Source organism: Triticum urartu, chromosome 2 (assembly GCF_003073215.2).
Source record: "Triticum urartu cultivar G1812 chromosome 2, Tu2.1, whole genome shotgun sequence".
NCBI lineage: Eukaryota > Viridiplantae > Streptophyta > Magnoliopsida > Poales > Poaceae > Triticum > Triticum urartu.
In genome coordinates, this window is record NC_053023.1 from 99,152,086 (window position 1) to 99,164,529 (window position 12,444).

At 47.2% G+C, this 12,444-nt stretch overlaps 2 protein-coding genes across 4 annotated transcripts; both read left to right on the forward strand.

The window, feature by feature from the left end:
• The first annotated feature begins 3,935 nt into the window (after nucleotides 1-3,935).
• On the forward strand, nucleotides 3,936-7,609 carry LOC125541186 (B3 domain-containing protein Os06g0194400-like). 2 transcript variants are annotated; one of them, XM_048704650.1, is made up of 6 exons: nucleotides 3,936-4,220; nucleotides 4,310-4,411; nucleotides 4,870-5,019; nucleotides 5,100-5,306; nucleotides 6,388-6,447; nucleotides 7,399-7,609. In XM_048704650.1, the coding sequence occupies exons 1-5, from the start codon at nucleotides 4,092-4,094 to the stop codon at nucleotides 6,430-6,432; spliced, it is 633 nt and encodes a 210-aa protein (XP_048560607.1). In that variant the 5' UTR covers nucleotides 3,936-4,091; the 3' UTR covers nucleotides 6,433-6,447; nucleotides 7,399-7,609. The 2 variants fall into 2 exon arrangements, with proteins under 2 accessions (XP_048560607.1, XP_048560608.1); XM_048704651.1 differs by having other exon boundaries at nucleotides 3,939-4,220; nucleotides 4,876-5,019.
• A 1,637-nt stretch (nucleotides 7,610-9,246) lies between these two features.
• Nucleotides 9,247-11,455, forward strand: LOC125541187. 2 transcript variants are annotated; one of them, XM_048704652.1, is made up of 8 exons: nucleotides 9,247-9,387; nucleotides 9,725-9,790; nucleotides 9,902-9,967; nucleotides 10,062-10,159; nucleotides 10,282-10,407; nucleotides 10,553-10,771; nucleotides 10,902-10,967; nucleotides 11,058-11,455. In XM_048704652.1, exons 1-8 carry the CDS (start codon nucleotides 9,315-9,317, stop codon nucleotides 11,208-11,210), a joined length of 867 nt encoding a protein of 288 aa, XP_048560609.1. In that variant the 5' UTR covers nucleotides 9,247-9,314; the 3' UTR covers nucleotides 11,211-11,455. The 2 variants fall into 2 exon arrangements, with proteins under 2 accessions (XP_048560609.1, XP_048560610.1); XM_048704653.1 differs by having other exon boundaries at nucleotides 9,352-9,410.
• The last annotated feature ends 989 nt before the right edge of the window (nucleotides 11,456-12,444 follow it).

A 12,444-nucleotide genomic window follows, 5' to 3' on the forward strand; every position in this document is an offset into this window, starting at 1 on the left:
CTTTGTTGTTATAAATGGACTTGGCGACATAGACTGAAACTAGAGCCAGGCTTACCATGCCTGAATCAGACTCCTCTTCAAACTCCACCTCCGCCTCCTCAGAAGTAGACTCCTCCTCTGAATCCATCTCCTTGCCAACAAACGCACGAGCCTTGCTGGATGAGCACTTCTTGTGTGATGAAGACTTTCATGAAGACTTTGAAGAAGACTTTGAGGATTTATTCTTCTTCTTGTCGTCAGAATCATATTCCTTGCTCTTCTTCTTCTGCTTCTTCTTCTTAGATTCATTGTCCCATTGAGGACACTCGGAGATGTAGTGACCAGGTTTCTTGCGTTTGTGGCATGTTCTCTTCTTGTGGTCACGAGTGGAAGCTTCATCATTTCTTGAGCTGGATCTTGAAGACTTTCTGAAGCGATTCTTCTTGGAGAACTTCTGGAACTTCTTCACGAGCATAGCTAGCTCCTTTCCAATGTCTTCAGGATCCCCAGAACTACAGTCAGATTCTTCTTCAGATGAGGAGACAACTTTTGCCTTCAAAGCACAGATTCGGCCATAGTTGGGACCATAGATGTCTCTCTTATTAGATAACTGGAACTCATGTGTGTTGAGCCTCTCAAGTATGTCAGACAGATCGAGATCTTTGAAGACATGACATTCTTGTATCATCAGGGCCAGGGTGTCGAATGAGCTGTCAAGTGATCTCAGGAGTTTCTTGACGATTTCGTGCTTGGTGATCTCAGTGGCGCCAAGTGCGCGAAGCTCATTTGTGATACCAGTGAGGCGATCAAATGTGAGCTGGACATTCTCATTGTCGTTTCTCTTGAAGCGGTTGAAGAGGCTGCGAAGAACATCAATCCTTGAATCTCTCTGAGTTGAGATGCCTTCGTTGACCTTGGAGAGCTAGTCCCAGACTAGCTTCGTAGTTTCCAGTGCACTCACACGGCCATACTGTCCTTTGGTGAGATGACCACAGATGATGTTCTTGGCAGTCGAATCTAGTTGAATGAACCTCTTGACATCATCAGTGGTGACACCTTCACCGACCTTGGGAACGCCATTCTTGACGACATACCAGAGGTCGACATCAATGGCTTCAAGATGCATGCGCGTCTTATTCTTCCAGTGAGGGTAATCAGTGCCATCGAAGACCGAGCACGCGGCGAAGACCTTGATTATCCCTGTAGTCGACATAGGTAAAACTCCAGGTGGTTAAACCAAATCACACAGAACAAGGGAGCACCTTGCTCGGATATCAATTGAAAGTGCTAGTTATCGACTAGGGGGGAGTGAATAGGCGATTTTTATGAAAGTCTTCTAAACATGAGGTCTTTGAAGACGTTAGTAGAAATGAACCTATTGATATGCAGCGAAAGATAGACTACACTAGACAAGTCATAGTCAAGTAAGAAATGTAGTGAAAGCGCGAAGACTATCAACAGCTAGGTAGTATGGATCAGGATGTAAGACAGTGTGAAGCCAAACGGTAAATAGTCTTCACTCATGAAGTCAAACAGATCAGACAAGCAAACAATGACTTCACGAAGACAAATTGTAAAGTAAAGGAAAGTGGAGGATAGATCCAGTTGCTTGGTGAAGATAAGGATTTGGTAGACCAGTTCCAGTTGCTGCGACAATTGTACGTCTGGTTAGGGAGGCTGAGGTTTAACTCAGAAGACAGTGTCTTCACCTTATTCCCCTTGAGCTAAGGACACACAGTCCTCGCCCAATCACTCTGGTAAGTCTTCAAGGTAGACTTCTAAACCTTCACAGACTTCGTTCATCGGTGATCCATAATGTTTCTTGGATGCTCAGAACGCGACACCTAACCGCCTGGAGGATTCACAGTCCTCAAGTGTAACAAGTCTTCAGGTCACGCAGACAGAAAGACTTCAGTGATGCCTAACACTCTTTGGCTCTGGGTGTTTTGGGCTTTGTCCTCACAAGGATCTCTCTTTCAAATGCTTCGGGGGTGGGTTGCTCTCAAACAACAAAAGTCATGCACTAACTCTGAGTACCCACCAATTTATGGTGTAGGGGGTGGGCTATTTATAGCTAGGAGGCAACCCGACATGATATGTCTGAAATGACCCTAGGTCACTAAGGAGATTTCAAACACACGCGGCAGCTTTACTTGGGCTACAAGCAAAGCTGACTCATCCAGCTCTGGATAAGATTTGCTCTCATTGTCTTTGCTCGAAGACATAGGATTTTGGTTGAGCATCACATCAGTCACTCTCACTTTGTTCACTTGGACCCCACTTAACAGTACGATGGTTCCTATGACTCAACAAAGAAGAAAAGGAAACTACGAAACAACTATGTCTTCGTACTCCATAGTCTTCAAGTGAATGTCTTCACATGTCATAATCTTCATCTTGAAGACACACCATTGTCTTCAATGTCTTCACACATTTTTAGGGGTCATCTCTGGTAGGTAAACTGAATCAATAAGGGACTGCTACTTGTATTATCCTGCAATTCTCACAAACACATTAGTCCCTCAACCAGGTTTGTCGTCAATACTCCAAAACCAACTAAGGGTGGCACTAGATGCACTTACAGCTCCTCCTTCCTTACCCTCTCTCCATGTAGGTATTCGTGCCCCCTATCTCCTTGTCGTCATGAATTGCTCCTTGCGGGGCGCTGATGTTAGTTGTCGTTGTTGTTTCAGCTGAGCGAAGTGGGTGTGGTGTGCGTCGCGTTGCGTGCACTGCGTATCGTGTTCGACTGGGTGCCCATGGGCGAGGTGTGGCGCGGTACGTTCAGGTGTGCTTAGCCTGGTGCGACCTGATGCGATGCAAATAGATGAGGACAAAAACCATGGGTGCTAAACTAAATCACCTACATGCAGTTAGCGCAAAAAACAAGAGAAAAATTTAAGGGCGCTGCTACAAATCAGTCGGTTGATCTTACAAAAAGATCAACCGCGTGACTAGTCGTGCGATGTAGTGCGCGTGGCCGTTCGATCTCGCGGCAGCCCAGCGTGCTATGTCTTCCTCCTCTGGCTGGCAGTGCATGTATTCCTCCTTACTCGTCAAAGCAGCAGCCCTAATATCGGCGCCCGCCGCCGGAGTATCGATTCTCGGTCACAGTGATGCCCCATTGAAGCACCTCCGCGGTCCAGTGATGCTCCATTGAAGCACCTCCGCGCTTCGGCGATGCTCCATTGAAACACCGATGGCTTGATGATGTTTTGTTGCAACACCGGTGGCCCACGGTGATGCTCCACTGAAGCACCAACAGCTCAGATGATGCTTCGTCGCAACACCGATTTCCCGGCAACGCTCCATTGAAGCACCGACGTTGTAGCACCGTCACCGGCGAGCATCGACATGGATGTTGCGTTGCAGCACCGTTGCCGGTGAGCAGCGCCATGGAAGCTGCGTTGCAGTACCGTCGCCGCCGAGCAACACCATGGATTCCCCCTTGCAGTATAGTCGTCAATTCTCCCCCAATCTCAGCCATGGATGCTGCATTGCGATGTAGTGTCTCCGCAGCGCCGGCGGTGGTCGATCCCATGAAGAAGAGGAAGGCCAGGCACGGTTCTGGTTGCGCGGTAGTTGCCGGCGGCCGCGCCGCATCTCGTACAGAGAAGAGAGAAACATGATGAGCTCGATTTGGAAGAAGAGGATAGGAGAGACGTCGCGGGACCACGAGGCGGCGTGGCGTGCGAGCGACCCGACTGGTTTTCCAGAGAAATCAGTCGGTTGAATCTAAACGTTTTCCAAATTTTAGTGGGGTATTTTTGACATGAAATTAATTAAATTGGGTAAAAGTATGGAAAAAAAACTGCCAAATGAGATAAATACCGTGTGAAACTAGGGTTAAAAAAGTGGAATTAGGTGAAAAACGAAATATGTGCGGGGGGGAACGGCCGTGGCGCCGTATGCCGATTCCAAAAAGAGAGAATGAAATCACTCCATCCCGGGTTTTGACGGCTTTATTAACCTCCTCCTCCTCCTCTGCTTCCCCGCCGAAACCAAAAAACCCTCGTTCCCCACTCTCCTCTGGATTGCCCTCCTCCTCCCTCGGCGGTTTGTTCATCGCCTCCGCTGAAAAATCAAACCCAAAACCAAGAAAGGGGGCGAAAATGGCCGAGGCGAACTCGTACGAGGAGCAGCGCAGGAGGCAGGTGGAGGAGAACAAGCGGAAGCTGGAGGAGCTGCGCCTGCACCACCTCTCCGCCGCCGTCCGCGAGGCCGCCGTCAAGCCCAGGCTGGTCCGTCAGATCCGCACCACCCTCCTCGCCGTTCCTCTGCTCCTGTATGTCTTCCTTTTTTGAGCAGTCTCGTTTGGCTGGTGTCGCAGAAGAGGAAGGCCCCGAAGCCGCGGGACGCCGCCGATGACGCCCCGCCCCGGCGTTCCGGCCGTATCGCCACCCTCCCCGAGCAGCCCGACTATCGCGACAATGTACGTGCTCCGCAACTAAGGGTCCCGTAGCCGAATTAGTTCAAAATAAGATCTAATACTCCCGCCGTTTCTTTTTAACCCTAAGTCAAGTCAAAATTATGGAGTTTGACTAGTAATAAGTATATAGTAAAAGAAATCAACAGTCACAATACCAAATCGATATCATTAGATCCATCAGGAAATACATTTTCATTTTGTATTTTATTTAGTAGTATAGTAGATGTTGATGTTTTTTTAGTATTAAATTTGGTCATATACTTTGTAAAATTTGATTTGACTTAACACAAAACTAATATGTGAAGTAAAAAGGAAAGGATGGGGTATGTTGTAACTGATGAAGACCTGGAATAAACCCGCAAATCTCACTAAATTTCCACTTAAGGCACTCCACCACTCAAGAGGTGGTTCTCCCAAGGATCCCATTTTGTTTTCCTAACGAATATAAGAATTATTCTCATGTAAAGCTGGGCACCGGGAAACCACGGCAGCAGAAGGAAGTAAAGCCTGATCATGCGTACGCCATCGCCAAGGCCGAAGAGCTACAGGATGAGCTAGGCTCCGACTACCCGACCTTTGTCAAACCCATGCCACAGTCTCTTACCTCGCTGGTAAAGCAGAAACTACCACTAATCTACTGTACTGAGAGAGGATTGATTGTTAGATATTGATATGGTGGCGTATCTGGCAGCATATCCCGGCACAGTTCAGCATGGAGCATCTCCCGGACAATGGCATGAGAATGGTTTTGGTGGATGAGGAGGAGGAGGAGTTTAAGGTGAGCTATCGTCCACACAGTAGCAGTCTTGTCGCCGGGTGGAGCGAGTTTGCCATCGACAATGAGCTAGTTGAAGGTGATTGCTTGGTGTTCCAGCTGATCAAGAGGGCATTGTTCAAGGTGAGATTCTTAGCTGGTCTTCTATGGTATTGAATTTCTGTGGTTGTTTGAGATGCCGCGTCATGATTCTTAAGAAGTTCTGAAATGTGAAATCTGCTTGGGGGTTTATGGTATTTTTCTTTATTTCCCAAGCACGTATCTAGATGCGCATCATTTTCATAAGATGAAGGCACCGAAAAGGCGCAAGTCCTTTTCGAGAAAACGCAAAGCTTGTGTATCATGTATTGAAAAGATAGAAAAAAAATTACAAACCCAAAGATGAGGTCAGATACAATACAACACATTACACAGAGCAACACAGCATGCAAGGCTCAGTGGACATCCCAAGCCCCAGGTAAACACACCCTGAGCCCTGCAGCACCTGCACACACCCAAAGCTTCGCCTCCTTGATCTGACTCAGTCTAACTGACAAAAAAAAATGGCAACCTACAAAACAAAACAAGAACTCGAAAAAGAAAGAGCAAAAAACTGTAGGGATACTCTACACTGTCTAGATCAAACATGAAGGGGGTGGGCCTGTAGAGGCAGCTCTCACAGGTGTTCGTGCTGCGAAGCATCCAGAGTTTGGCCTTGATGTTGGGGACTGCTATTGGTAGTACTTTTCATGTTATGGTTGCATATAATTGCAATTTAGATGGTGAAACATGTCATTGATGGATAATTGTGATGATCCTTGGTGCAACTGACACGGGCAAATCCTTCTAGTAATGATGTGAAGTCTCTAAAATATCACATGGGGAAAACTGGTCCACCCATATCTACTTACACAAATAATTGTAACTAGGAAACTATGTCTCGTTATTCACAACACAAAGTATGAGAACGGAGCTGTTTCAAATGCTTGGTTGTACATGAAATTTGCAAGGAATATGATTTCTTCAACATCCATGTTAAAAGTCCTCCATCCCAAGCAGATATAGGAAAGGGTTCTAAGTTCTAAATATCAGGTTTTGCCTCTTGAGCCTGCCTTCCATTGACCTTCCATTACCTGGAGGATCCTTTTTTGTAAGGCATTACTGTGGTAAAAGTCTATCTATGCTGCTAACTATGCAACCTCTGTTATGTATTTTTCTTTTGCAGGTCTACATATTCAGGGCAAGTTCGTACTATGAAAATGAGCATTAATGGAGCAGCCGGCAGGTACAGGGTTCTTATCAATGGTCTCCATTGGTTGAAGTCCCGAATTCGATGTTTAACAAAAACGAGTCCCTTTATTTTTTTCTGTGTAATGTATGGGCCAAGTTCACTTAACAGTAAACTTATAAAACTGCTTATGAGTTATTACCAAACTGAACTGTGATGAAGGAAACACAGTTCAGTTTGGTAATAACTGAGCAGTATCGTAGATTCGTGGAGATGGAAAATAACTGCACTTTCTCTCATTTCCCCTTTGGTTTCGGATTGCTGATCAGCCCAATTTCAAGCTTATTTTGTTACTTTCTGCTTCTTTTTTTGCTGAAATACGTTCTGCTAACTTTGTGAAATCGGAGCATCGCATTTCATTCAGAGAAAGTTAACCTCTTTAGGAGAATATGCTTCTTTGCGGCCAAAAGTCTGTTGACATTTATAGGAATATACTGAATCGCGGCACTGATAGATTTGTGTGTAGCAACACATTTTATTGGATTAGATGCTCCATGCAGGATTCTGCTGGGCCCTTCCTGAGACATCAGTACTTAAACTTTGCACTCATTTTTTCTGGATAAATTTGTAGTCTGGCACTCATATTCCTTGTATGTTTAGTTCACTTTTGCACACATGTAGACGTTAATTTGTTTCCCTTGTATCAACCTAAAAGGCTGATGTTGGAAAAACTAGTGCACTACTAGCTTCCCATATCATCTAAGCTGTGTTCTGTTGTTTAAAACAAAGATTTTATTGATCTCTTGACCTCTTCATGAGTGAATGCACGCAACAAATTGTTTGAGTGTGACCTTGATGTCCGCGGTCAAACCGTTTCAGCTTACTATATTTATTACATGCCCTGTTGCTTATCTGTTGATATTGGCTCTTTTAGTGATTCAGATCTACCCTCAACTGAAACCCCAACAAGTTTGCAAATGGCTAATGTTGTGAATTCTAACTCTGCAGGCTCCTGGTTGCTTCATGTCAACTTGTGTTGAACTAGCACAGTTCAGAAATCTGCACTATCTCAGCGGTTAGTTATGTATGTATGGCTACTGTCAGGCATTATTAGAATCTCTCGTGTGATTGCAAGTCGTATGGTAACTGTCGGCATCTTGTAAAGTTTGTTGATTCGTTATGTGGACGAACAATTTAAATGGTGTTGTCGTTTTGTCAATTTGCCCCCCCCCCCCCCCCCCCCCCCCCCCCCCCTGCCCCCCCCCCCCCCCCCCCCGCGCGCGCGCAACTTCCCGCCTCATTGTTCCATCATTGTCTTCTGATTACTGTTATACTTGCGGGTGTCCAAATGTGTAAGGTTTTATGCCGGTTTGCGGGTAAAACCACTTGATCCAAGGGTGAATATATAAGGTTTTTATGGGTTAGGAGACTTAGTTATAGAGCTGAAGGACGGAACAAGATTGCCGCAATGTGGACTATATAGGAGACCAAACAAAACTTGACATGTTATAATTTTGCTGAAGGGACCAAATGTATATGGTTTTAGGGACTCTTTGATTCAAAGGAATCTTAAAGGATTCCGGTCGTTGGGATTTTTTTTTCCTATTTGGGTTGTTTGATTCGTACTATTCATTTCTACTAGTTTTCATAGGAAAAGTTCCATCCACTTCAGCCTAATGTGAGAAATCCTCTGCTTTTCTATTAATGTGCTTTATTTACAAATCGTGTGAATCAAAGAGGCGTCCTTACAAGCGTGGAGACCAAGTTCCAACAGCGAGGGGCCAACATCATTATTATTGTCATTATTATTCCTGGTAAACATATGTGGCTACAAGTATTTCACCCCCGTTTCCAACGAAAAGGCAGGTTCTCCCTCAGAAAAAATTATAATGAAAAGGCAGAGATTCTCCTTTTGCACGCATCTACGGCTGCGGTTCTTCTATGGCCCGAGGACCATATAGAACCCCATCGTCCATCGTCACACTCACTCGGTGGCCACGTAGCTCATCTCCACCAGCACCACCACGCACGCACTGCCCATGACACTGAAAATGAAGGCCGACGCGGCAGCCAACAGGAGATGATCCTCTACTCATGTCTCCATTCAGAAGAAGCTTTATGCATGCGAACTACTCATTCTGTCACTCTCACATAAACTCTGCGGCTCATGCTCTCTCCATCTCCATCTCCATCTCCATCCCCATCACACGCAAATGGATATAACCAGATCAAAGCAGAGAGCACCACGCACATCGACGCGTAAACAAATGCCGGGACGAAAGCGAGTCTGATCATCACTAGTAAGAAATGGTACACACGTGTCGTGGCTTTTCCACGCTCGCGATTCCACGGCCGAGAGCCTCCGGCAAATCACCATACCCATGAGTCATATACTCCTCATAATATAGTCTGTGACGCACGCCGGCCACGAGTGGATTCCTACACTACATAGTTTAAACGGCAGTGCCACATCGCTGATGCATGATGGCTACCCAATCGTCCGCTGGCTTGGTCGGCGGCGCCCGAGCTGAACCAAACCAAAGTATATGTGCTTTTAAAGGAAAGTTGGCTGGGGTAAGCTGGCCGGTCCGATCCTATCCGACGCCAACTCCGCCAGTATGATTATGAACGATCAATAATCGGAGCGGTCGCTGTTGAGCACGTCGTCGTCCCCTCGCGTAGGAGGGCACTTTGACGAGCAAAGAAAGAGGGAGGCCGGAGAAGGCAGGAACTGGCCGGTGGTGCCCAATAATTTGGGGCTCGGCTCCGTGGTGCTTCCATCATCGGATGGCACCCAACCACCGGAGAGGTGTCACCTTCCAGAGACCGGATAAAGCCCATCCTCGTCATGTGTTGTGTTGCGGCCCTTGTGGCTGGGTGGTGATGATCCTTGTTGTATAAATAGAGGGGCCTAGCTAGGCGAAATGGCATCCACTGCTGATCTGCGTAGCGTGTGCAGCTCCTGCTCTGTCTTCCACTCTTCCGTTCATCGTCTAGGTACATGTGCATGCCATTGCCAGGTTGCTTACTGGCCCGGTTCTTGTTTCTGCAATTCTGCTCTGTCTTTCTTGCTAGCTTGTTTGGTCACCGGCATGCTGATGCTAGCTCGATAATCTGGTTCGCTCCCGTTGTTTTATCTGCATCATTTCGCGAGTTCATAACCTCTGTCGGGGCAAGCTCTGTTCTTCGTTATGGTCATGCCTGTCTGGGCCTGATTGAACTGATACAAAGAAAAATACACCGACGGTTGCTACAACAGTTGTGAAGAAACTGGCATGCTCAAAAGAAAACACGATTTCCCTTTGCTAACGATTTTCTTTCGCCGCGGTTGCAGGCACTGTCCAGCCTGAGAAGATGGAGTCCTACGCCAACGGGGCCAAATTTGATTGCCTGCTGTTTGGTACGTCTACCTATAACTGACGGCTCTTCATTGCACTATATTTGGATCATGGAGTTCTCTGCCAGCACTTTGTTTCTGAGCTCTTCTTTGATTGTTTCTCGACGTGTTCAGACATGGATGACACCCTCTACCCACTGAGCTTAGGAATCAACTTAGCCTGCCGCAAGAACATCCAAGGTAGGTCGTACTACTAATAAACTTGCACCAATCCTCTGTTTTCATGCTACAGAATTCGTGTGCTCATATACTTGTAGTATCTACCAAATCGCAGACTACATGCTGAACAAGCTTCAGATCGAGGAGAGCCAGGTCCCCAAGATGTGCCTGGATCTGTACAGAGAATACGGAACCACAATGGCCGGTCTGAAAGTATGCCCCAATACACTTTGATCGCCATCTTTCTCCTTCCAGTTTCTATTAGCTTCGTATACACAGTCTTCACACTAGAGATTATGCTTCTAAATTGTTTCATAATCCTATTACTGTGCCAGCTTATGGGCTACGATTTCGACTATGATGAGTTCCACGCCAGCGTGCACGGTAAGTTGCCATACGAGAAGCTGAAGCCGGACCCTGTCCTGAGGAGCCTGCTGCTTTCGATGCCACAGAGGAAAATCGTAAGCTCATCATTCCCTGCATCAAAATCCTTCTGATATTTCTTGCTGCATCAGAAAGGGGTCGGCGACAGTTAATTGCTGCATCTGTTTTCCAGCACCGAAAAATTGCTGCGGCAGTGACAGTTTCTTGTCCCACCCACTGCAGATATTCACCAACTCTGACGAGGCTCACGCGGCGACCGTCCTGGAGAAGATGGGGCTGGAGGGATGCTTCGAGGGGATCATATGCTTCGAGACCCTGAACCAGAAGAACCCAGGCGACACGAGCGCCGGCGATGGCTCCGGCAAGAGGGTCCTGTGCAAGCCGTCCCTGGAGTCCATGGAAGCCGTGGTGGAGATCGCCAAGCTCGACCCCAAGAAGACAGTAAGCAGCACGCAGCTCAACCATGGATTCCCTCGTCGGCTCTCATCACCGCAGAACTGCAAAGCTGCGGCTGCAATGGCCGCCGCTCAGTTTACCAGCAGTAGCTGACGAAACTGCCTTTGGTGTGCAGGTGTTCTTCGACGACAGCCCGCGCAACATCGCCTCGGGGAAAGCGGCAGGCTTCCATACCGTCATCGTAAGCTCTCACACTCGCTGCATTAATCCCCACGCCATTGGAGTACCTGTCAGAAGCTGAGCGAACAAACGGTCTGAAACGATTGTGCAGGTTGGGAGCTCGGCGCTCGTGGCCGGGGCGGACGTGGCGCTGGAGAGCATCCACAACATCAGGGAGGCGCTGCCGGAGCTCTGGGAGGCGGGCGGCGACCACGCCGTCGACATCCGGTCCGCCGCCGTCGCGGAGACCACGGTGCTCGCGTGAGCCGCCGGCGCTGCCTGCCGGATGATTAATATGCTTCGTCCGCCTTGTCTATATTAACAGGGGAAAAGGGGGAAGCGAACGGCTGAATCGAGGGAAAACCCGTATATGATGTGGTGTACTCGACCATGATCCATGGTGATGACTGATGAATGCGTAGGCGTTGCATGTACAGGTGTGCTACTTGTGAACTGATATGATCGGAACACCGTAATAATAAGCACCGTAAATCCGTAAAGATTTGCTCATTCAGATGGAAGCACTGGAAAAATTGCACGTGCCATGTGATATTTCTCTTTTTGTGAAAAAGATTCAGATATATTATACAAGTTCATTTTGTTGTACGAAGTACCTCAAACATAACCGAAGTTATATTGTAGAGGTTCGTTGTTGAGCAGCGGAGGCGCTGCGAGCCGCAGCTTTGTTGTGGCGGCAACGAACAAACTGCAATGACTAATTTCTGGGTCCAAAAGGGTATCAAAGCGAATCAAATGGGCTGCTCATTGACTTTGCGCGTTACTTTTCAAAAAAAATGCAAATATGTTTTTAATAAAATATATTTCCATTTCTAAACATGAAAATGTTCATGTATCTACGGAAAATGCCATCACCTGCTTTATAGATAAAGTATCAACCAGCACAAAGGAACCATACAAACACACACCAATACCACTCGCATACCAACTATACAATAGAAGCTCACACCGGCGAACATGAAACTAAAAACATGAACAAAGCAAAGTTAAATGAAGCACTAAATCAAAGGAGCTCGCTTTATCCTAGCAATGAGCACATGCTTCCCGAAGCCTTCTGTGGTTGGGGAAGGTCATTTAAAAACACTAGATCGGCCCATTTTTGTTGAAGAAAAAAAGTGTGCCACGGCATCACTGATCAATCAAGCCACCGCTCGCTTGGCACACTCCAATAGCTGAGCCCCGAAATGTAGGACGATGCCATTAGCTTGAAGAAGGGGTCCAAATGACGGCACTTGCAAGGAATACGTCGTCGTCATCTCCGCCTCACCATGGTCAAGCACGACATTTACCGGCACCCCACTAGCCAAACCTCGAGCCCCTCAATGGCAACCAACAATCACACCAATTTACCTTGGCTAAAGGAGACCACCGGCAGCCTGCTCGCACGAACTGATCCTGGCAACCCCCTGGTCCTACAGGGGAAAAAGAGGAGGCGAACGGCTGAATCCAGGAAAAAAACGTATGTGCAATGGTTTACTCGC